Raw genomic sequence first — 24540 nt, forward strand, 5'->3', positions numbered from 1 at the left:
CTTATTTTTCTATATAATTAGCTAGGAATGCGTAAAAGGATTCATTTATTCAGTGCTGACTTGGCTGACTCTAAGGTTGAGCGGATCGGGCTGTGGCTCTAGACGCATAACGCAAGAGACACCACAGTCGTTTGATTGAACAGGATAAGTACATTTTATGTGAAAATAAAGCATGAATTTGAAATACTGAATAGGAATATTGGAAATTTTATTTGTTGAAAATGATATGAAACCTCAATCAAAGGCTGTAATGATGACGTTAGAGTGGGTAGAGCCGAAATAAACTTCGCTACTTTCTGCTCTACCCTAATACGAACTATGGTCGGCGCTGCATTTATTTACGTAAGCCGATAAGATATCCAACATCCATGATGTTTTAAGAGGAAATTAAACCTTAACATTGAAATATATAAATCACGCAATGAGATAAAACTTATTTTTATCTTTATGAGTGGTCTACTCAGAAAAATAGGTCTAGAATTAAATAAACACTTTTTTCCGAGTGTAACCTATCGCTCAAGTGTTCGAAGCACGTGAATGTTGTTAATATATCATGTAATAACGTTTGTACCTATACAATATTAAATACTACAATTTCATTCAACTTATAATTACATAATTATTTTAATCGAAGTCGATATTTTGAGAAGACTTTCAAACTATCATGCAGACTGCATAGGAATATATTATAATAATTAATAATACCTATAAACATGCTTTTGTGTACGGGTACTAAAAGAAACATGCATAAAAATCCACTCCATCCAATTTCAATGGAAAATTATTCTTGGGAATGTTTTCCGTCTATTGCCTCCATCTTTTGTTAAGCGGAGAATATTATATTATGGTATAGCAGATGAGGTACATAAGTATTGATTTATTTCTTATATGGTTAATAATATGTGTTACTTTGTTGCTAAAATAATTATGAAAAACTTGTATAATTTCACGCTTTAAATAAATTAAGAGCTTCGAATTTAAATAAGCGAGTCATTCCAAAAATGAACAATGAAAAATATTTACATTTTTTATCCGTTACATGTGTGTCGACTTATATACTATTTGAAATATTTAAATAAAACCGAATATAATGCAAATGTTAGGCTTTGTAGAATAAAGCGAAACCTAAATTACCTACTTCTGTATACTAAAATATTGCTTGGGTATTGTTTGGGCCAACTAAATATCTAGTAATCTATTCGTCGTCGTCTTTCAATATGGTAATAAATGATTGACATAAAAATTAGCATATTGCAAATTTTGATGATCCTGAAGTTCATAGATAGCCGTTAACAGAAAGTTCAAATAACTATTTGCAATGTAAATATATTCTGTGTCAGGTGACTTGGGCGAACTGCCCTTCACACATAACACCACGTGAAATTAATTATTTCCCTATACAGCTTCATATAGTTTATAATTTATATTTATTTATATCTTTCAGTTATTCACTAGATAGGTTAATAGTAACTAAACAAAATCGATCGTAATAAACTTCTTGGGGTCAAACTTACCTAAAGCATCTTAATTATTTAATATATTGAAGTTAATAAGCAAATATCAAATAAAATTCGATTTATTTAAAATAATTAGATGATAAATATCTATATTTAGCAACATATAGATATTTCGGATTTTTGTGAATATGAGGTAATTAAAATCACTACTTCTTGTCAACATTTTAAGTCATACTGATAGGTACTGTTAATACGAGTAGTTACATTAAATTCAACATATTGGACCGAATATTAAAGCGATAAGATATGAATTAATAAACCTAGATAACCAATGGCTACTAATACAATTAAATAACTATATTAGTTCTTCATACGCTTTATAATCACTATGTTGTTATGCTTGTTGATTTTATCACTGTTTTCACCCTATTGTGTTCAAGGTATACCATATTATGTATAATGTACAATCTTAAATTTTTCAAAATTGTCACATAACGTTCGAGATTCATAGTTTTTTTTTTTCTTAATATGAATGACTACGTTTATCTTTAATTATTGTTTTGGAATAGTTTTGATCAGTGCTTGTTTAATTAAAGATATTGCAACCTATATCTAGTGATTTAGGTTGAATCGTGTTTTATGCATTGAATTTTTCCTTTTATTTTTCTTTCTATACCTTTATTGCGTAATCAAATCATATCAACTGAAATATAATGTAATTACAGCACAATATGGTGATTACAAACAAGACTTCGGTTATGTGGACGTCCGTGAGGGCGCCCATATGTTTTATTGGCTATATTATACCACGGCTGACGTCAGTAATTACACAGAAAGGCCATTAATAGTATGGCTGCAAGGTGGACCCGGAGGATCGTCGACTGGTATCGGTAATTTTGACATTCTAGGACCCCTCGATCTTACGTTGCAAGAAAGGAATTATACTTGGGTAAGATCATTTACGGATTTCAATTTTTAAATTCCTGATTTTTAAAAGCTTTTATTAATTATTACATGCACGATCATAAAATTTGGAAAATTTAATGTTTTATAGATACTTATGATTCCATGGAATGTAGATTTGTTCTATGAACATACCTATTCCATGCTTTTAACTTATCATATTATGCAAATACATAGTGATAGGTCAAGTGTATAATTTTCTGTGTATTGGTGTTATTTTAGATTAAAAATTTCAATGTACTTTTCGTGGATAATCCCGTCGGAACTGGATTTAGTTACGTCGATGAATTAAGGTTTCTTACCAAAAGTAACGATGAAATAGGTAAATATAATCTTATTTATACAACCCCAAAAATATTATTTAATACAATTCATCTACCCTGATAAAAATACCTCATCTTATTTTTGGGATAATATAAATTATCAATGTAGGTAGGTACTTTATTTTCCATCAATGCGGTAGGTACAGAACCTCAGCAATATTTTTGTACAATCATCCTATTATTATTTAACACAAAATAATATCACAATGAATATTAAAGTATGCATATAATTATTAATTTCTTAACTTAAGCATTAATTTTCATAGAGTCAATTATGAAAGATATTTTAAAATAGTCCGTATTGTGTACACTTCAATAAGGAAACTACATACATACAAATTATGTTTTAGCACTGGATTTCGTTGAACTAATGCGAGGATTTTATAAAAACAATCCTATATTTGAAAATGTACCTCTGTATATATATGGACAATCTTATGGGGGTAAAATGGCTATAGACATGGGCATTCGAATGCGCGAGGTAAGAATTTACTTTTCATTACTAAACAAAAATGTAGCAAATAATATTATCACTAATCTGATAGGTTATCAAACAAACTTAAGAATTTATCTCATAAAACTTTTACTTCATTAGGCAGAAGAAGCTGGGACCATCAAATCAAATTTGAAGGGAATTGCTATGGGTAATGCCTGGATATCACCTGTCGATGCTACTTTGACCTGGGGCCCACTATTATTGGCTGCTGGTCTTATAGACAAAACCGGTTATGATAACATCCAAAAATCAGCATTGGAGGCTGAAAGGCTATTCAATGCTGGACTCTACCGGGAATCCAGTTTCCAATGGGGAGCGACACAGCAGCAAGTGTTTAGCGCAACAACTTATGTGGACTTTTACAATATTCTCACTAGAATTCCACTTAATTGGCTCCAAGATACGCCCAGAAATCTTGAAGGTATTTTAAATATTATACATATTGTATTGCTATTCAAAATTTTTGACTACCTAGGACGAAGGAACTAATTATTACTTCACTACTAATTTTGACGTTTATGATTAGTAACATTATTAACGAAAAATGTTTCCAGATTTTTTAACGAAACTGACAATAAGAGATCACCCTCTAAAATTACCGGAAGGACAGGAAGAGATAGATTTAGATGTATTTATGAATACGGTAATTAAGGAAGCACTTAACATACCCGCAAATGTTACGTGGGGATCACAATCAAGTGCAGTTTTTGACACCTTGAGAGGCGACTTTATGAAACCTGTTACCGATGGCAGTACGTACATCAAAATATTTCGTTAATAGCCGTCCCAACAAAATTAAAAGGTCTTAAGATTCTATTTGCTAGTATTGTGTGGAAATGGCTCAGCCGAAGGAAGCGCGTGTTCCGCCATTTTTCTCGGCCGACCCAAGTCCACAGTGATAGAGCTGCTTCGCGCAGCAATTGCTTTGCGAGAATGTTCACTTTCTGTGAACCCGCCTATTGATATTTATATGTTTAGTACTTTGAGTATATAGGTATGTATATAAGTTAATAGAAATATTTTTTTCGTAACTACGACTTTAATTATAATCTACTGATAATTTAATATTGAAAACGTGGGAATATTCCCAAGCAAACTAATGCATTAATACATTTTTTATTTTTTTATTTCAGTTGAGAAGTTATTAAACGAAACAGACATAATCATCACCAAATATAATGGAAATCTAGATCTTATTTGTGATACTCCAGGTATGTATTGTCTTTATTTGAACTAAAAGCAACTATTATATAAGTATTTTCTTGCTATTGATTATTGAACACTTTCATAGGACAAATACTGTGGGTTGACCGCCTCAAGTGGGCTGGAGCAGAAGGTTATAAAAACGCACCCCGCCAACCAATTTGGGAAAATAATCAGCTAGAAGGATATTACAAATCATACGGAAACTTTAGATTCTTCTGGATCAATAAAGCAGGACACAGTGTACGATTTCTATTTTATAATAATTTGTTATAAGTATTACATATTTATATTTTTTTTTATCCGCAATGTGAGTTATCAGTTAATTCCATGGAAATAACGATGTTTGAATTCCATCGAACTAAGATCTGATACACTTTTTCACAATTGGCAAAACGATTAGACAATCTATTTTTCTTCCGCATGACGTCTGAGGACCAATCAATATGCTATCCGGTAAAATTAGTAGACAGACATTTTTTACAAATTACTACCTACTCATCATATTTGGGGTTTAGCGTTTAAGGCTTACTAATCTTCGTAAATGGGTAATAGCTTTATCACAAAAGCCAAATAGGTCAGCCAATTGATAGAATCAAATTCGTATAATGTCCAAATATTTTCACATGATAGTATGAGACTAAAAGATATTATGTATGAGACTACATCAATGCCCAATAGATAATAATGTATCATTAAATCACATTCAAACTAAAAGATACTGAAAATAAATTTTATCTAAATTTTATAAAACTCTTTGACCAACAATATACCTAATATTATATAATATACAACACAAATGTGATTTTTAAATTTATTTGCACTTATGCGATGCGCTTTGTTTACTTTTATTAAAAAAATGTATGTTGTGTTCAATTAGTGTTGTGAAGTAATGCCTAATGTGATCAATAATTTGAATAATTTGCAGGTACCGAGAGATAACCCAGCTGGATCGAACGCATTTCTCCGAGACATGACAACATTTGGATAATAAAAAATAACGTTATTCAAATTATTTCAAAATATTTATTTTACCTTGAATGTCCCACTTATACTAAGTTATCAACTTAGAGCATAAGGTCGTTAGAATAAATTATATTTGCAAATAATAAGTGTGAAGGTTTTTAAAAGAAATGTGAAGTAGAAAGATAAACATACCATAGAAAAATGTTCTTTTATATAAAAAAATGAAAATATGTGTAACAAGGCAATGTCCTAATAAACATTCATTACTGGCATTAAAGGGAAATAAAAGATTTCCTTTTCCTGTATCACTGTTATTTTTTCATTTCCTTATAATATTTAAAATAATCGCTCTCACATTTCGATTGTGTATTATATTCTTTATACTACGAATTGACTGTCCACATATTGACAATGTTAGTTGCCTTTAATGCTGCAATGGTATAAAAAAAATGGTAAATTTTACACTAATAGCTTTTATGGTCAACGTTGAATATCAATAATTGCAATGATGACAGTATTGCAAAATAGTTCAATCACGAGGTTGGGTAGAAATTTTCTCACATACAAAGAATAAGTAAACGATACAGATGGTTTACAAAAATATTATTGTAAGGTATTATGGAAAGTAAATAAAATATACATAAATTTAATAACAAATAATTATGCAAGTATCTATAATACTATGCTGTGTGTAGGAACATATTCGTTGCTAACTATAATAATAAGAGGGTTGTTGTAATAATTATCATATTTAATAATTATAATAATATGTATGTGTAGATGTCAGAAATTGATAACTCAATTAATTTTTCATATAATCAATTATTTAAAATTTTGGAAATATGTACCTTATCTCTTACTAACTGGGCGATAATTATAATCATGTATTGCAATAATTATCTCTATTTAAATAGCTCAATAATTGATAGGTACACGAGTAACCTATGTTGTGTCCTTAATCTGTGTTGTAAGTAACGAAATACGATAAGAGGTTGTATTTGTATTCTCCTACTGAAAGTGGCTAATACCAATCAATAAGTCAATAAATAAACAATGTCTAAAAAGTTTATAACTATTATATCAGTTATAGTCGGCATACTGATATTAGCTGGACTGGGTGTTCTCATTTGGTGGCTAGTAACAGATACTTCAAATGATAAGTTTGAAACAATTCGTAAGTAATCAAATTAAATTTGACAAATTTGTCTCCATTAGTTATAATAAATAGAATGAATGTTACACCAAATCTACCTTACCTTGTTTTAGTACTTGAGGGTGATGGGTTAGGCCAAGTGAAATACAATGCAGCATTTACGAGAATTTATGGAGCCGGCGATATTTTCTGGTGGTTCTTCCCATCCACGTCAGGCCAGAGTCGGCCAATATTACTATTTCTAGGTGGGATTACAGGAATACCCGATAGTTTTCTCTTGAACTTTGGAGGAATCGGGCCCTTAGACTTTAATCTAAATGCGAGGAACACATCTCTGGTAAACAATAATTATTTTTATATAATTCGAGTTCAGAAAAGTATAAAAACCTATTGCTAAAATTATTTGTATATTTTAGGTTAGCGAGTTCCACTTGTTATTCGTAGACAGCCTCATAGGGACTGGATTCAGTCAACCAGAAGATAAGGAGTCAATCTTGACAAATATGAACGATATGGGTAATATTTTGTACTATACCTAAAAATTTTATTACATAATTTGTATTAAAAGCTCATCGTTATGTTTTGCTTGCAGTTGATAATTTAAAGTTTACTCTACAATCGTTTTATGGACATAACGATGAATATGAAGATGCACCTTTATACGTTTATGCCCAAGGTGATGCGTCTCTTTTAGCCATTCCATTGACAGTACGATTGATCGAGGTAAGTATTATTATCATAATATTATATTCAGATTTCAGCATATTATTGTTAAAATAAAAACGGAAAACAAAGTGATAACCTTTTTTTCATACCCCTTATTTTTAATTTCCTTTAAAGTCGTTTTATACAGAAGCACTGCATGCTATATTTTTATTTAACAGGATGAGGACTACTCTGATAAATTAAAGGGTATCTTCTTGGGTAATCCCATAATATCACCAGCTCTTACATTGACCAATTTGGGATTCTATTTAGAAGAATTGGCGTACGTCGATGGTAATGGTAGAGCAGCAATAGAAGAATTTTCATCCTCGCTATCTAACTTAGTGTCAACGAACAATTTAGAGGAAGCCTTTGATCAATTTTTATCATTGGGCGAATTTATAAATGAAAAAGCTGGTGCCATAGCGGTAAATATGGGATACATTGTTGAAAAGTTAACTCGCAACTCAGTGAGAGGTATGAAAATTTTTATTTTTTTTAAATGTTGTAATCATAAAGAGTAAAATTAATTTGATGGCAATATCTATACAAATTATACGTGTCTGTAATAACCCTCAATTTTTAAATGAAATTCAATTATTTAATTTGCAGACTATTTTGGACAAAGTGCGTATCATAACAGAGTTATTCCATCCGACATTGATATGAAGAGGTTCATGAAGGAAATAGTTGGACCAGCGCTCGGAATTTCAAATGATATCAATTATGATGGAAACCGGGATGATGTAGTTAAAGCTTTAAGGCCACTTTACATGCAACCCATAGTAGATAAAGGTATTTTTTTTTTATCAATAATGACGTATTGATATCGTATATTATTTTTTTCTTCGTGTGAGTTTTCTATAACCAAGCTAAAATTTAAACTAATTTATAGGTACTCGTTTGAATAAAGGATTACACTGCTTTTTCTCTAATTCGTCGCTTATCTGTTTCAGTTGAAAATATTTTAAACAACTCAGATGTAAGAGTAACTATTTTTAATGGAAATCTGGATGCAGTATCGAATACACCGGGTAAAAAATAATTCATTAGTTCATTTGTTTATCAAGATAAAAAAGAACAAAATAAAATAGTTTGGAAAATCCAAAAGTGCACGCCTCATAATCTCATCCTTTACAATAAAATTGATTATTTATAAAGAGTACGTGACTATAAATATAAAAATGAAATAAAATAAAACATTTGGAAAAGTAAAGAAAGCGGTACCGTAATAATTGAGCTATTTTTCTTGTGGCCCCACCTAGATGTGAAACTGCGCAGGTTTAAGGGACTGACTACCAACTTATTTTTTTAAACCTTGGCTTATAGTATAAAGAATCGAGTTTATAATGGTGAATTTTGAGTACACTATAAAAAAAAAAAAAAAAAGTCGATATTTTTTTTGTTTATTTAATAACAATTAAACCACATCGAATCAGACCCTGAAAAATGAAAGGGTTCTATTCCTGAGCATACTCAAGCGTAAGAGAAAAAAAAAGACTCGATTAGTAAAGTATTTCGGTCGCTATCGTGTTAACAAGAAAAAGGATCCGCACATACAGACACACGGACGTCCAAGACAGAACTTTTTTAAACTGTTTTTTAACTAGTTTAAATAACAAAAATGACATCAAAAATATCATGAACGTTAAAAATAGTGTTTTTTCTTAATATGTGTGTGTATGTATTATCTTACAAGTGCAATGTATGATACATAAAGACATTTTAAGTTTGAAAAATCAGATGTTTTGCGCGAAGTGACAGTAGTACCCACCTCAACGCTTCGCTTATGAGGCGTGCAAAAGTCCTAATCCCGATTCGTATATGGATAAAACCAGGATAAAACATTATATTATAGCGATAAGACCGCCCTCTGTACATAATACATATTATAACTTGTATCATTCTTTTTTGTTATCTTGTATTTTTGTGTGCAATAAAGAATTTTTCATTCATTCATTCATTATATTATTACCATCTACAATTTCATGCGTCAATTTGGTTTTATTTTCGTGCAGTAATTGATCTACAAATAATATTATACCTTCCTCTTTTGTCATTAAAATAAAACGGGTTTTGATTTGAAGCGTAATTAATGGCATTTATTATATAATTTAGAAGGTACATAAGTAACTGTGATATTTTCTCGAGATTCATACGTTATAAAAAAATGTTCAAATTTCATAAAATCTACTTAGTATTTTAAACAATTCGTTAATATTCACGTTTAGTGGAAACATTTCAAAATAATTCACGTTTATGTTATTTCAGGACAACTAGAATGGGTTGACTGTTTAAATTGGTATGGACGAACTAATTTTACCAATAGTGAAAGAAATACTCTTGTAATAAACAGACAAATAGAAGGATACTTCCGTGAATCAGGTCGCCTTAATTTCTATTGGATTAACGTGGCGGGGCAATCGGTAAGATTTTCTGTCATTATAATGTAGATAATATCGTAAAATGCAAATTAGAAATAATGTAATAATGAAAATTACAAGGTAAAGATAGACTATGAAATGTAAAAATGTGTGATCTATAATCCGAAAAAAAATACAAATAATAATGTTTAGGTATCTGAATCATTGATAAGAATATTGAATTATCTTACCGTGTTACTTTACTTTGTTACTTAAATAATACATAATTTTTATTCGTGGCTAGTTCCTTTTAAATCCTTTTTATTTTTCAGACACTCTTGGACAATCCTGTCGGAACAAAAAAAATGCTAGAACGAATAACACGTGAAACATAATCTTGTGCTTGACTTAATATTTTAAATAAAATATTCAACATACTAAGTATCTAAATTACGAACAAAACCAGTAAATAAATTTAATCATGTATATCCCCCTCACTGACCTTATAAAATATAATAATAAGATAGTCTTTCGTGCATAACGTAATATAATTTATCGTACCTACTATAAGTAGGTATTCAATTGTGATTAATGAGATGATGAAAAAAATACATACCTTTAAACCCTGTAGACTGCAACATTGTCACAATCACCTTATTTTAATTTTGTAGATAGCAAATAGCAATTATTAATAATCTCATGTGAATTCAAATTTAATTCACATGAGATTATTAATATCAATTAATAGATGATTGAAATATTTGTCCATTCTTTTTAAGTTTATCAAGAAATCAAGAATATTTTTTAACACCTCCATAAATTTGCCGCCAAAATTAAATTTCCATAGATAAAATATCACAGACTATATCATGACTATAATCAGATATAACAAAAGAAAATGTAGACTTAAAGTAGGTACATAATAATAATTATTTAAATAACGTTTTTAATAATTTAAAATAATAAAACATAACTCTTTAAATTCACTTTTTTATTTTCATCGTGCAGATTGATTGTATTCTTAGATTGTATTGGTGTACAAAATTTTATATTACTAAAAATTTTAGTAAAAGTGGGCTTGACTATGGTTTTTTTTTAATTTAGTCAAAGAATAATGAGACTGTATAGTATCATGTATGCCTTTGCCCCAGTGCTTTGCCCACCCTTTGCCGTTTGCAAAATGACAACAACATAGGTCATAGACAAGGTCATAGAACTCATAGATTACTTACCTACTCTCGAGATCTATGGCTACTCTCTAATGTCATTTGTCAATTGTCAACTAGACGCAGTCACGCAGGTGACAGGTCGCCAGGTCCTTTTGAAGTCAAATCACGGCAGAGCAAAATAGTTAATGTAATATTATTGGTAAAACGTATGTAAATGTGTTGTGATCAATTATTATAAGTAGTAATTTATAATGTACCTTAAAGAATATTAACCATAATAATAAATTAATTAGCTGTTTGAAGTCAGTGAGTTCAGTAAAGTACTTTACGTAAAAGCGTCTATTTGACGGTGTTTAAAGGAATTTAATAAAGGTCCAAGTTATAAGTAACCATGGCAGATATCTTAGATATATTGGATATAGAACAGCCTAGTGCTTCAGAGATAACACGTGATAGTATATTACATGGTGATAAAAATAAAAAGAAATATGTTACCGCCAAAGCCGTACGAAGACCAGAGGGTATGCACCGAGAGGTATTCGCTTTGCTGTGCAATGATAATAAAGAATTACCTCCTCTACTGCCCACAGACACTGGTAAGTATTTGAAATAATTCAGAGTAACAAGGATGATAATATTGTAAATAAACTTACTCACTTATAAAACACTCTATGACTAGTCACTTTATTTGAAATTATCCCTTGCAAGTTTTAATTTCATCATAAGAATGCCCAAAGATTGTATAAAAATGTTAATTTTCTTATACACACCAATATTTTACTTCAGGCAAAGCATACAAGCAGAATAAAGCTAAACTTGGCATGAGAAAAGTGAGGAAATGGGTGTGGGCACCGTTTACAAATCCTGCTAGAAAAGATAATGCTGTATTCCATCATTGGAAAAGAGCTGCAGATGAAGCTAAGGAATACCCGTTTGCACAATTCAATAAGGTTTGTAAAGATCCTGATATACCACTAACCAAAAGATGTAGTATAAATAATTAGACAGTGAGTATATTATTGATATTGTAAAGTATAGTAACTCTCAAACAAGATTTGTTGACTGCTGACTTATAAAAAAATTTGCTAATAGTAAAAACTTGCATCTTCTATCATTAAATTTATTTTTACTTTGTTTTCACAAAGTTTATCTATTTACAAAACTTAAATTTATATTTTTATATCATATCATATTTTTTCAGCAAGTATCAATACCGTCATATTCCGAATCTGAGTACAATCAATACTTAAAATCGGAGGATTGGAGTCAAGCGGAAACTGACCATCTCATGGACTTGTGTCAACGATTTGATCTCCGCTTCATTGTGATCCACGACAGGTGGGACAGAGCAGCCTTTAGAGACAGGAGCATTGAGGACTTGAAGGAGAGATATTATAATATTTGTGCCATATTGAGTAAGGTAAGGTTTGTCTTAGTGTTTGTTTTATTATGATACTAGCTTACCCCCCGCGGCTTCGCCCGCTTTTTCTAAAACGTTTTGAGATTTAAACTATCCTATCTCTCAAGTTGGATTGAGCTGCACATGGTGTGCGAATTTTATTATAATCAGTTAAGTGGTTTAGGAGTCCATTGAGGACAAACATTGTGACACGAGATTTATATATATTAAGAAGATTTAAAGCCATGTTCTATGAGAGATACCTTTCTTCTATATGATTATTACCTATACATATGAATTTGCTAATATGTAGTTTAATAATCTTTTATATAGTATTAAGTTATTTGTTTATGAATTTATAAAAAAACATTTGTCAAGTTGCAATATATGCACTTTTTAGTGTATGTTTATTCAAAGTAAAATACATTAACAGTGGAAATATTTCTTCAACAGGTCAAAACTAATCCCTGGTCCAATACAGTGACAATGGTAAATGGGGAAAAAAGAGTATACCACTATGACGCTGAACATGAAAGGAAACGAAAAGAACAACTTAAGAGATTATTTGACAGGACACAGGAACAAGTAAGCAAAGTTTCAAAAATACTGTTTAAAAAAAGTTAATTAATTGAAGATTAAACTCCAAGTGTATAAATATATAAGTGTAGTGTATTGTGGAAAATAGATTTTTATAAAATTTATATTTTGGGCAAAAATGTTACTTTCATATATAAATATTATATTAACATCATGACTTGCTTAAATTCAATAAAGCTCAAAGAAATGATTTATCCCAACATAAAATGTCTGAATTTGAAAGAATTATATCATATAATTATATCAGCATATCTTCAAAAATATTTTTTGTCACAGATTGACGAAGAGCAAATGTTACTCGCTGAACTCAAGAAAATAGAAGCAAGGAAACGTGAAAGGGAAAGAAAGACGCAAGACCTGCAAAAACTTATATCAAGAGCTGACAGTGGTGGAAATGGAATCACCAGTAATCAATTGAATACCACCACAGAGGGTGCTAATACTCCGACGAATACATCAAGTATAGCTCGACGACATGACAGGAAGTTGCATAAGAAGAAACTGTCAACACAGCAGAGGCCTGTGAGAGCAGTGGAAACAGTAGTATGTAATATGTATACTTTTTGTTTATCAGAATGTTTGTCACTGACATTTTAGTTCACATATAGACCAGGATCTGGAGAGATGTGTTTGTATCACTGTTGATCTAAATATGTTTTTTAAAAGATGTTTAACGTAATGTTTTCTTTATAAATATAATCATGTGACCACTGACCACGTATATTTAGTTAATACATACCTATAATATTTTTCAGACTGTGGAGTGGTCAGGTATAAAGTTCCCTGAGGCTCGCAGCACAGGAGTGTGGTTACGATCACAGCGGATGAAGTTACCACCTGGAGTGGGACAGAGAAAGACTAAAGCTATCGAACAGGAACTCCGTCTTATGAATATTGGTAATTATCACATAATAGTTATAGAATGTAATAGCGTTTGTATAGGTTAATTATTAACATGATCATACTGAATGTCTGTTTATAGTATTGAAAATAACTATATTTTCAATGAGTACTAACTCTTACTACCATTACATGTCGTCATTCCGAAATATGGGTAACGAATGAAAGCATCATAAAAAAAACTTAAATGTTTGTGAAAAAACTCTATGTGTTGAGATAGTTTTGTAATGAATTTGATTATTAAGTTGGGAGAGGCTTCAATATTCATTATCCACTCTTTTAATAAACTGATTGAGACATGATATCTTCAATTCTTTTAGATATTGCACCCACACCTACGGAGGCTGTGTGCAAACACTTCAATGAGCTGCGCTCAGATTTAGCACTTGCTTTGGACTTGAAGAATGCATTGGCATCTTGTGAATTTGAACTACAAGCACTGAGACATCAGTATGAAGCTTTAAATCCTGGCAAGGTGAGTTTTGATTGTTTATATTAAAAAAATAGTTACATTATTAAAAAGTTGCTCCTCTAATTTTCATTTCACTAGCATAAAGCGAATACCACAGGCTAAAGTCAGAAAGATTTCTTAAGTAGTCCTAATAATATACATATTCTTTATTACGCTTAAAGTGTAAAATACCTCAAGATGTTATAAAATCGCAGTAAACAGTTACTGTTGTAATGAGGATGTGGCACAGGATGCTGAGCGCGCCAGGATTAGCCCCATCCAGCATACTGCTGAATGTCCCCTAAGGAGACAGGTTGTAGTAATAGAAGAAACAAAAAAATTTAATTAGGTAGATTTATTTATTCTGGGGCAAGGACAAGTAAAATATATTTATTGATTATATTAGCTTTTTATTTCCACAATATTGCCTGACTAAAATTCTTACAATTTATTTCAGACATTAACCATACCACCGTCAATCTGTAACACAAGCACAGACGGAGAAACAAAACCAGTGAGTGAAATTATAGATGTTGTCGGTTCCCCGAGTGCTTTGAATAATACTATCTAGCGTTAAGTGACTCAAGAATTTATCGAGTTTATGTTATTTGACAATTATATAACAATATTTATATAATATACAATCCCTGTTGTGTAAATGGGTTCAAGTGTAGAATAAGCGTATTATGAAAATAAAATTAATAAATGTAGCAAATAAGGTGTTTGATTTCCACAATAATCATGTTAATTATTTGTATGAGATGTATCTTGAATTTGTTAATCATTTTAAAGAATGATAAAAATTTTGTTACTGTATCCTTTAATTTTTTTTCTTATTACAGGACTTGTGTTAACACATTTTTTGTAGCATTATATCTACCAAAATAATTTCAGAATAATAATATCATGTACTTTATTGAAACAGCCAAACAACCATGATACATAAACCAAACTTTGTTTTAAAATATGGAACTATAGACTAGAAATAAAAAACAAAAATTATAACACAGTAATTTATTCTACATAGCAATCAAATTGCACCTTTGGGTGCACCATAAGCATCAGGCATTCTTTCTATTGTATATTTGTGGTCTGCAACATACATGATAGGAACACCTGGTATTTTTCTTATCCGCCTTTTCAAATCTTTATCATTGGTCGCTACAATATAACACTTATGCTGGGTTACCCTTTGCACTATACAGTCATCAGCATATGTCCCTTTGTGTAGACACGCTAGCCTTTCAAAACGAGGATCTTTGATTATTCTTAAAGCTACTCTATATTTACGACCAAGTTTTTCTAATTCCCCTAAAACACAATCAGTTATGTATGGAATACACTTGGCATATAAACAGTCCATCATGTTTTGAACTATGTCCAATTTATTCTTGATGGAGAAATTGATAAAATTTGTATCAATTATAACGTGATATGGAGGGCCGAGTTGTGTGTTATATTGGAAGAATAAAGCAGAACTTGTTTGTGGAACTTCTCGTATTTTCACTGCATTTGGATCAGGTTTCTTTTTTTTCTGTATACCACGATCACTCGGTTTTATTCTGTTGTCGTTAAGGCTAATCATTTTTTTCATTTGTGCGAAACGCTTTTCGACTATCTTTCTTGTCTTCTTTTGCTTTCCCTGTAAATTAATCACAATATAATACGAGTAATAATAAAACAATAAACAAGAAGTTTGGAGTGTATTCGTACCATTTTTATAAGTGCTTTAACGATAGGTAGCTTACAAGTCGCTAATTATTTTGATATTTAATCACGTTTAATAACCCTCCAGTTAATTTCAATAAAACAATTTGTAAATATATCGCCCTGTTAGTGACCCACAGTCCATGCTTTCTATGACAGTTGACAAGGGACAACTGACGTCTGACAAGTATGAAGTCACGTCTGGATAAACTTTTAATTGCCATAATTGAAAAAAAAAACGTAGTGAAAATCTAAATTCTAGCATTCACGCACCCCGAGCCGTAACCGACTTAGAGCATTAAACCTTCACATTCAAATAATGTTAACACAAACGCATTGAGATAACGTCGCTGCACACGCACACGACAAATTAATCAAACACCAGTATCGACTATACACACACAAGTACAAACCTTGGTACAAACACACACAAAAAAGTCGTGTCTAACCTCAAAACATAGCAGTTAAATAAGTGTACGATATTATAAATGTATACAACATGCATGATACTTATTTAATACCAAGTAAAACTGTACTTTATCGGACGTCGAGATGAGAGGTCATCGTAAAGTCGATTTGGCACTGTGAAAACAATTAATATACGTAACAAAAAAAAGAGATGGAGTATAACTCTAAAGTAATTTTCCTGTTTTCAAAAATTCATAACTCAAAAACTAAAAGTTTCCGTCAATTGAAAAATTTTAGATTTAGGTTCCAAGACAATAGCTAACCAAAAAAAAATTATCGTTGACGTCCCATAAAGTAAAGTTGAGTCTTTAAAAAATTCATAACTCAAAAACTAAAAGTTTCCGTCAACTGAAATTTCAGATTTAGGTTCCATAGGACAACAGCTAACCACAAAAAAAATACGCCTCTCAACTCGACGTCCCATAAATAAAAGATTAGCCTAATACTTACCATTTTTTTGTGAAAATCACAATTTTCTTATAAAACAAGAAAAAGTGAACAAAAAGACGACTTCGTCGTTTAATGACATCGTTTATTTACAAATATTTACGTTTATTTTAACGCAGAAACACTTGTGCTAGTCCGTTTAGGAGTCCATGAAACATGATTTGCACGAGATCGAATCCAGACATCCCGAATGAGCTTTTAAAAATCTGAAAAAATTGAAAATGAAACAACAACTAATAAAATTTATCATCATCAGCAATAAGACATCCACAGCTGGATAATATTTATATCGATATTATTCTTGTACCGTCCCATCCTAATTTTTATGCAGTGTTACCAGAATAACGAATTAAAAATGCCTTTTTATATAATATGTTACAGGAAATGTATGTAATCCGTCATTGTATACAATTCCTAGGAAATGTATACAATTCCTAAAATCGTACGGAAATGTGTGAAATAAATTATTTTATACACATTTCCTAAGAAATCTATACATTTCCTAAATAGCTATCGGAAATGTAAAACATTTAAGATATTGATGTGTCGCAGGCTATTGTTGGACTAAAGCAAAGGGGGCGCAGGACAAAAAATTTTTGATGGAGTTGGTGTCATTATAACACCTATTTATTATTGTTTTATCGTAAAGATTACGCTTATATAAGCATGTTTTATAGGAACAACTTTTCTCTAAAATCAAAAATAGCCGAGATATTCGCCCTCAAAGTTAGGTTAGGTTTAGGTTAGGTTAGGTTTAGGTTAGGTTAGCCGTTAGGTTAGGTTAGGTTTGTTAAAAAAAAACTACACAGAAATAGGAGCCCTGCGAAGCGGGGCTCCGTCGACGAAGATCGAACGATCGAAGATAATAATATGAACATAATATTATTACAATTTTACGGTATGACTGTTACCCGATTGTATCAATAAGAGCTATAATAAAAAAAATAACAACGTGTTTTATTACAGAAAGCATTTACTTTACACATTTCCTAATACGATATAGGAATTGTATACAATTCCTAGGAAGATTATACATTTCCTAGGATATGCATGCATTAAATAGTTTTTTAAACAATATTTTATACATTTCCTAAATGGTATCGGAATTGTACACATTTCCTAGGAATTGTATACAATTCCTTGATTTCATACATTTCCGGTAACATATACATATTACGAACGTAAATAATTGCGTTAAAATTAATCAAATACAAATTTAAACGTAATAATATACTTACTCTAAAATATTAAAGAAAAACATGTCTTGGAGATAAACAATAAATGAATTTGCAAACGGTATTTATCATTAATTCATAAAGTTTATACAAATTATTCTTCACCTTGTTAATTATGGTTTCTTAGGGCAAATTTTATACTATACTATAGAGTAATAAAATTTACCCAAAGATTTAAGTACGTTTTTAGTAACCCTTCAGCTGTGGCGGCCATTTTGCACGGTTTCGCGCATCTGTGAAGGCCATTCTGCGTGGTCAGCGCGAAACCGTGCGAGTTATAAACAATGACGATATCTCTAAAATTTTGTAGGGAGCTACTTTGTATAACTAATATCGTTCGAATCGTTATGAAACAAGCTAATATATAAAAGATATCTTAGTCATAAATTACTTTGCAATAATTAAGTAATTCTAGCTTGAAATCAGGGTGAGCAATTTTTTTTAGTTCATTGTACAAAACTCGTTAAAAATAAATAAATAAATAATTATTCATACAAAAAGGTTTTATTGTATTTACAATAATACATATACAAACTCATTAAATAATAAAAACCATTCATTCCTATACATTTTTTTTAAAATACAAGGCTTACAAAAACATTAGCCATTCCGAGCGGCCGAGCGCCGGGCAAAAAATAGGGACCGTTAATTATTCTTCAATCCAAGTGGCTTAGGTTATTAACTTATATTAAAGTTCGGTTCTTATACTTGACTACAAAAGAGTTTTGGCTGTAAGAAGTTTTTATGTTACGAGAAATGAAACAACAAAAAAAGCACTTGAAAAAAGTACCTCTTGAACTTTGGATACCTGACAGGATGAATTCTGTTACATTTATTTGATGACAGATGTCATGATAAAGCATAGTGTTCATTTACGAATCGTTAAAACAATAAAAGACATATGAAACCTTTGTAAAACATTCCTAAAATCGATGACTAAACCCAATGACGCTGTCGGCGCTGCGCGCGAAATCGAGACGTTGGACGGTAACTTTTTAAAGCGCTAGAGACGCTCGTAGCTACGTTTTTGTTATGTAAACATGTGGATGTATGCCATCCTTGTTCTTCTGTTGATATTTTGTGTTAGTTTGAGTAGGAAAGATATAGTTTACGATATACAATTGTAAAAAATACGACAGAAGGTACGTCACGGTATAATCAAGCTCCAGGAGCGGGGTCCACAGATGCGATTTTTTTGACATCGTTCTTCTAAAGATTTTATAACAGACAAGGGGGTAATTAGCACATCTAAATATTATGTAGTAATTAATAATATCAAATCTTTTTTATTTTTTACTTTTCCGTTTTTGAAGTCGGTTGTTTTAAACGTAGTTATTTTTATTTAATACTTTTTAGTGAATCAAAGATAATTGCTACATTTCAATTAAGTCATCATGATCAGACAAAAATGCTCATAAAATAAAAACTACTGGGCCTATCCGAATGAAATTTTTATGGGACCAATTCGACACCATTCTGCAACAAATCAAACAAAAAAAGAATCACGTAAATTGGTTCAGAAACCTCGGTGTAATCGGTGTGCATACATAAAAAAAACATACGGGCCGAATTTATAACCTCCTCCTTTTTTTGAAGTCGGTTAAAAATTAAACCAAACAGTGAGTTGAAAATACACATTTACTAATGATAACCAAAATTAAATGCAGACATCCATTTTCATGATAAAACTAGCTGTGCTCCGCGGTTTTACCCGTAGTGCTCAGCTCCTGTTGGTCTTGGGAGATGCCTTCCTCGATAAACGGGCTATCTAAAGCTGAAATATTTTTAAAAAATCTGACCAGGTTCTTACAACACTCTTCAGCTTTATAATATTAGTGTAGACATACAGTAGCGAATACCGGTTAACGGGTTCAAAATTACTGAAAATTATAAGCATGTTTACCGACGTGGCCTTTGCCGATAAAATAGTAAATAATCGACACGACCCATCACTAACACGTTATGCATTTACCATGCATTTACATAAATCTACCATTTTTTGCCCGACTAAGTTTTTATCTGTGCCGCCCTGTCGTTGTAATAATATTTATGTTTGTCTATGATTTCGATTTGACACTGACAGCTCAAGCGCTCATGTCACATGTGATAATGTCACTTGTCAAATTGGTAAAGGTTCTTCAAAGGTTTTTTATCAAGGGGTGCTACACAAAAATACAAAAATGAGTAGCCAAATGTCTGCTATTGATCTTTTGAAATTAGGAGATGAAGGAAGAACAAAACCATTCTTAAATCAATATTGGCCCTTTATACTGGGTGTATCTTTTGGCGTTGGCACTGGAGTCGTTATGAATTTCGGGACTCGGCGACCTGTTATGAGTGGTAAGATTACATAAGAACAATAACAAACTTAGTTTTTTCCATTTTGTTTATAAAAATACATTAGTCACCTACATACAAAATAAATTATAGAATATTTTGATCTTCCCTCACTACTATATATACTATACTATACTAACCCTATAATAAAATACTATTACTACTTATTATACTATTACTATTTACTACATAATACATTTCATATTTATCTATATTATTCATAAACGTATCAGTAAGAAATAAGTGGAAAACAGACTCATAACTAAAACTATAAAATAAAACATAAGAAATACTAAAAACCCTATTAGACTTGACAAAAAATATTTGAACCTAAATATTAACATCTATAAAAAGGCTCTTTATTATAAAGTAGGTGCAATTTTATGTCTCCGTTTACAGGTATTCAAAAGCATGCTATAGCAACAGCTGGATGGTGTGCTATACTTCAATATTTCACAAAACAAAGAGAAAATTATTTAGCTGAAAAAGAGGCAGTACACAGACATTATATTGAATTACACCCAGAAGATTTCCCTGTACCAGGTATCTAAGTGTTATTTTATTAAGAATTTAGATAGAATTATAATATTAAATATTAATAGATTTGAACTAATGTATAATTTATATTATGTATGTGGCCATTAATTATTATCATGAGTATGTGAATAATCAAGTTTTTGCCACAGAGCCAGCATAAGATATCAATATCTATGTAGAAAATATATCATGTGTTCTGTTTTCACCAATTTTTAAAAATAGTTTAGTGTCGCAATCAACAATTTCTGGGTTTTTTTATTAAACAAGAACTAGAAATCATAAAGCCTAACATTACTTGGTTCTTAGAATTTAACATAATTTGGAGATTTAAGATTAAAATGATTAATATTATGCTTTTCTATTTTAGAGAGGAAGAAAATCGGTGACATTTTCGAACCCTGGATTCCCGTTAGATAAATTAGTGTCAAGTATGTAATAAAGAGCAATTAGTCCAGTGTTATTATGATTTTGTTGAAAGTAATAAATAAATATTAAAACACTGCTTTTTCTTTTTAAATACTTTTATTATTATGTATACCTTCAATCTATAATGATAATTTATGGAGGAACACAGTAAGTACAGGATTTTTTAAATAATAAATAAACAAATTTTGTAGAATGCAGATGATCTGGAACTTTTTTTAAATGAACTTTATTGTTGATTAAGCAAAATCATTCTTCCATCGTTACTAATTTTTGTTTATTTATGAACAAACTAACAACACTGATGATCTAAAGTCTACAGTATCTTGTAGTATTTGCATATTTGCATATTATGCATTACCCGCATTGAACTAAATCAATGATAATTTTCAGCTCAAGATGTTATAAAGCTATTCATCCAAATACAGAATGTGAAAAAATATCTTTAATCCCCTTGTCTTCATATGGCAATGTGTGGTTTTGGGGTATTAAGGAATGTTCTTGGTTTTTATTCAAATGTAGGCTGGGATAGTGATTGGTTTCCTTGGCTGATGACGATGGTATGTTTTTAACTTCGTCCACATCAACAATATCTATGTTTGTGTTGAAAGCATCTGTTTGAGATTCTGGTTCGTTTGGTACACAATCGTGTTTTCTTATTTTGTGCAGCCGCTGAAAAAACATTATATGTTACTAGATTTCCGCCCGCGGCTTCGCCCGCGTTTGCAAAGGAAAACCCGCATAGTTCCCGTTCCCGTGGGATTTCCGGGATAAAAACTATCCTATGTGTTAATCCAAGTTACCCTCTATATGTGTGCTAAATTTCATTGTAATCGGTTCAGTAGTTTTTACGTGAAAGAGTAACAAACATCCATATACCATACAAACTTTCGCCTTTATAATATAATATATTAGAATATTAGATTCTTAGTAACTTAGTAGTAAACTCATTTCTTTGTTGACCTGAAGATAAAACAAACTTTATACATATAATGAGGACTATACATATACTTCAGTACAATATAATTAGGAATGCAAAATTTATCCCATAGCATAGTCATGAACAATTTTTATTAAATAGCACATATTCATTTTTTTTTTCATAGTCAAATAAAATATTAAACTTACTAGGTCCCTATTATGAGAATAACTCTTCCCACATATATCACATTTAAAGTTTTTCACGCCTGTGTGTTTTGTCATATGTCTTGTTAATTCACTGGACGTAATAAATGCCTTGTTGCATGCTGGACAAACCTGTAAAAATTATAAAAGCATAAATCATATTTATTTCTCATCTATACTAATATTATAAAGCTGAAGAATTTTTTTGTTTGAACGCGCTAATCTCAGGAACTACTGGTCCGATTTGAAAAACTTTTTTGGTGTTAGATAGCCCATTCATCGAGGAACCCTATAGGCTATATATCATCACGCTAAGACCAACAGGAGCGGAGCCACGCGGGTGAAATCGCTAAGCGCTGCTAGTAAGTAATATTTATAATAATTGTATAAATATATATTTCATTCATATAGACAATATAAAACAATTGTAACTCACATGGTCTTTCTGTCCTGTGTGTGTTTTAATATGAGCTTGTAAATTGCCTTGTGCAGAAAATCTTTTGCTGCAAATAAATATTTAATCATAAAAATTTTGTAAAAATTTATAAAGCTAAAGAGTTTGTTTGTTTGAACGCGCTAATCTCGGGAACTACTGGTCCGATTAGAAAAATTCTTTCGGTGTTAGATAGCTCATTTATCAAGGAAGGCTATAGGCTATATATCATCACGCTACGACCAACAGAAGAGGAGCCACAGGGGTGAAACCGCGCGGGGCAGCTAGTTAAATATAAAGTTTACATATAAATATTATACTGTACCTGCATATTTCACATTGGAATGGTTTTTCACCAGTATGCATTCGCAGATGTATCGTCAGATTATGCTTTTGAGTAAATCTTCTAGTACAGAAAACACATGCAAACGGTTTTTCTCCAGTATGCGTCCTGTAATAATTATTTCTATTGAAATTTCTATATGTTACACTCGCACTACATAAATTGAAAAGTGAGATAAATAATTGAGTTAAGAAAGCATAACACTAGCAAGCAACTTATATACCTAAATTCTAAAATAACAATATTTACACTTTAAAAAGTATTTTTTTTTATTCTTACCAAACATGCATTTCTAATTGTGCTTGGCATCGAAATTCTTTATGACATTCATAACATTCATGCACTTTTTTCGGCTTCACTTTTGGCCCTCGTTTAAGTTTATCACATTCTGGTTTCTTTTTATAATTGGTGCGAGTTTTTTTTCTTTCTCCCATACATTTACTACAATCAAATTTTGCATATTAAGAAATAATTGGGTAAAGGAAGAATATTCAATGAAATATGTTTATGAATACCATTTCTTTATAATTGTTGTTTTAGTTGTAATCTGAAATAGGAAAAACATTTTCATTAACAAAAATATTAATTTTCATACCAAATATTAGAAAGTATTAAAGATATTAATTAATAAACGTTGTAATTAAATTTAATACTCACAATAGGATCAGTGTTAATATTAGCATCTTTATATCTGGAAAGATAGATAAATATTTGTTAATTAAAATTTAAAATATATCAACTGTGAACTACGACACTGAACTACTGTACCTTCTATCTTGCCCTTACTACTACTGTTATTTTCTACAATTACAATTTCAGTTATGTGGCCTATCAAAAGGTTCCATTCACATGTACTACACTTATTGCTTGTGTTTATTACTTACTTGCTTGTCAACTCCAGACCCAAATATTGCCTCAATCTAATATCCGATCTCTCACAAGTCTGTTTGAAATGAAATGCTATTCCCAATTTGTAAGCGCAATTGCTACACATTTGTTCTGGCAGTCCATCATTTTTTTGTATCTGCATAGTTGAATTATTATTTACTCATTTTGAATAAAAAGTTCAATAAATTATTAATTATAAACTATATAACATAGTATTTCCAACGTACCTTTATATTGCTACAGTATTCTATCATCTCACATAGCGATAAATTGTAATTTTTGGCAAATATAGACGAAAGTACGCCTTCCTCTAGGCATATTCTACAAATTTTATTCATTGCTATTATTGAAAAGTACCAAAAACGATATTTCTCTATGTGGGATAAATTTTTATTAATAAAGCTATTAAAGTATTTAATTAGTTTCAATACATATCGACTAGTTCTTTGATT

General features: G+C 30.8%; 6 protein-coding genes across 7 annotated transcripts; 4 read left to right on the plus strand and 2 right to left on the minus strand.

Annotated features, from left to right (window-relative positions):
• The first annotated feature begins 1822 nt into the window (after positions 1 to 1822).
• Positions 1823 to 5457, plus strand: LOC123693883 (retinoid-inducible serine carboxypeptidase-like). Its single transcript, XM_045639149.1, has 9 exons — positions 1823 to 1897; positions 2183 to 2406; positions 2643 to 2742; positions 3094 to 3224; positions 3339 to 3660; positions 3794 to 3991; positions 4373 to 4450; positions 4531 to 4685; positions 5371 to 5457. The coding sequence occupies exons 1-9, from the start codon at positions 1846 to 1848 to the stop codon at positions 5431 to 5433; spliced, it is 1323 nt and encodes a 440-aa protein (XP_045495105.1). The 5' UTR covers positions 1823 to 1845; the 3' UTR covers positions 5434 to 5457.
• An 898-nt stretch (positions 5458 to 6355) lies between these two features.
• Positions 6356 to 10373, plus strand: LOC123693881 (serine carboxypeptidase-like 51). The gene is made up of 9 exons (XM_045639146.1): positions 6356 to 6582; positions 6675 to 6898; positions 6978 to 7077; positions 7154 to 7284; positions 7446 to 7743; positions 7879 to 8061; positions 8223 to 8300; positions 9538 to 9692; positions 9962 to 10373. The coding sequence occupies exons 1-9, from the start codon at positions 6462 to 6464 to the stop codon at positions 10022 to 10024; spliced, it is 1353 nt and encodes a 450-aa protein (XP_045495102.1). The 5' UTR covers positions 6356 to 6461; the 3' UTR covers positions 10025 to 10373.
• A 588-nt stretch (positions 10374 to 10961) lies between these two features.
• LOC123693880 (DNA methyltransferase 1-associated protein 1) lies at positions 10962 to 14860 on the plus strand. The gene is made up of 8 exons (XM_045639145.1): positions 10962 to 11394; positions 11585 to 11748; positions 12000 to 12218; positions 12651 to 12782; positions 13071 to 13337; positions 13550 to 13691; positions 14015 to 14169; positions 14603 to 14860. Exons 1-8 carry the CDS (start codon positions 11190 to 11192, stop codon positions 14714 to 14716), a joined length of 1398 nt encoding a protein of 465 aa, XP_045495101.1. The 5' UTR covers positions 10962 to 11189; the 3' UTR covers positions 14717 to 14860.
• Positions 14861 to 15144: 284 nt separating this feature from the next.
• On the minus strand, positions 15145 to 16028 carry LOC123693894 (rRNA-processing protein FCF1 homolog). The gene is made up of 2 exons (XM_045639161.1): positions 15859 to 16028; positions 15145 to 15787 (listed from the first exon to the last, which is right to left on the minus strand). The coding sequence occupies exons 1-2, from the start codon at positions 15859 to 15861 to the stop codon at positions 15176 to 15178; spliced, it is 615 nt and encodes a 204-aa protein (XP_045495117.1). The 5' UTR covers positions 15862 to 16028; the 3' UTR covers positions 15145 to 15175.
• A 4079-nt stretch (positions 16029 to 20107) lies between these two features.
• Positions 20108 to 21375, plus strand: LOC123693980 (NADH dehydrogenase [ubiquinone] 1 subunit C2). The gene is made up of 3 exons (XM_045639257.1): positions 20108 to 20342; positions 20739 to 20882; positions 21244 to 21375. The coding sequence occupies exons 1-3, from the start codon at positions 20183 to 20185 to the stop codon at positions 21291 to 21293; spliced, it is 354 nt and encodes a 117-aa protein (XP_045495213.1). The 5' UTR covers positions 20108 to 20182; the 3' UTR covers positions 21294 to 21375.
• Positions 21376 to 21399: 24 nt separating this feature from the next.
• Positions 21400 to 24540, minus strand: LOC123693979 (zinc finger protein 85). Of its 2 annotated transcripts, XM_045639255.1 has the most exons (9): positions 24316 to 24540; positions 24085 to 24224; positions 23858 to 23891; positions 23716 to 23747; positions 23480 to 23641; positions 23183 to 23308; positions 22861 to 22927; positions 22428 to 22556; positions 21400 to 21971 (listed from the first exon to the last, which is right to left on the minus strand). In XM_045639255.1, the coding sequence occupies exons 1-9, from the start codon at positions 24424 to 24426 to the stop codon at positions 21714 to 21716; spliced, it is 1059 nt and encodes a 352-aa protein (XP_045495211.1). In that variant the 5' UTR covers positions 24427 to 24540; the 3' UTR covers positions 21400 to 21713. The 2 variants fall into 2 exon arrangements, with proteins under 2 accessions (XP_045495211.1, XP_045495212.1); XM_045639256.1 differs by lacking the exons at positions 23716 to 23747; positions 23858 to 23891.

Source organism: Colias croceus, chromosome 8 (genome assembly GCF_905220415.1).
Source record: "Colias croceus chromosome 8, ilColCroc2.1".
Taxonomy (NCBI): Eukaryota; Metazoa; Arthropoda; class Insecta; order Lepidoptera; family Pieridae; genus Colias; species Colias croceus.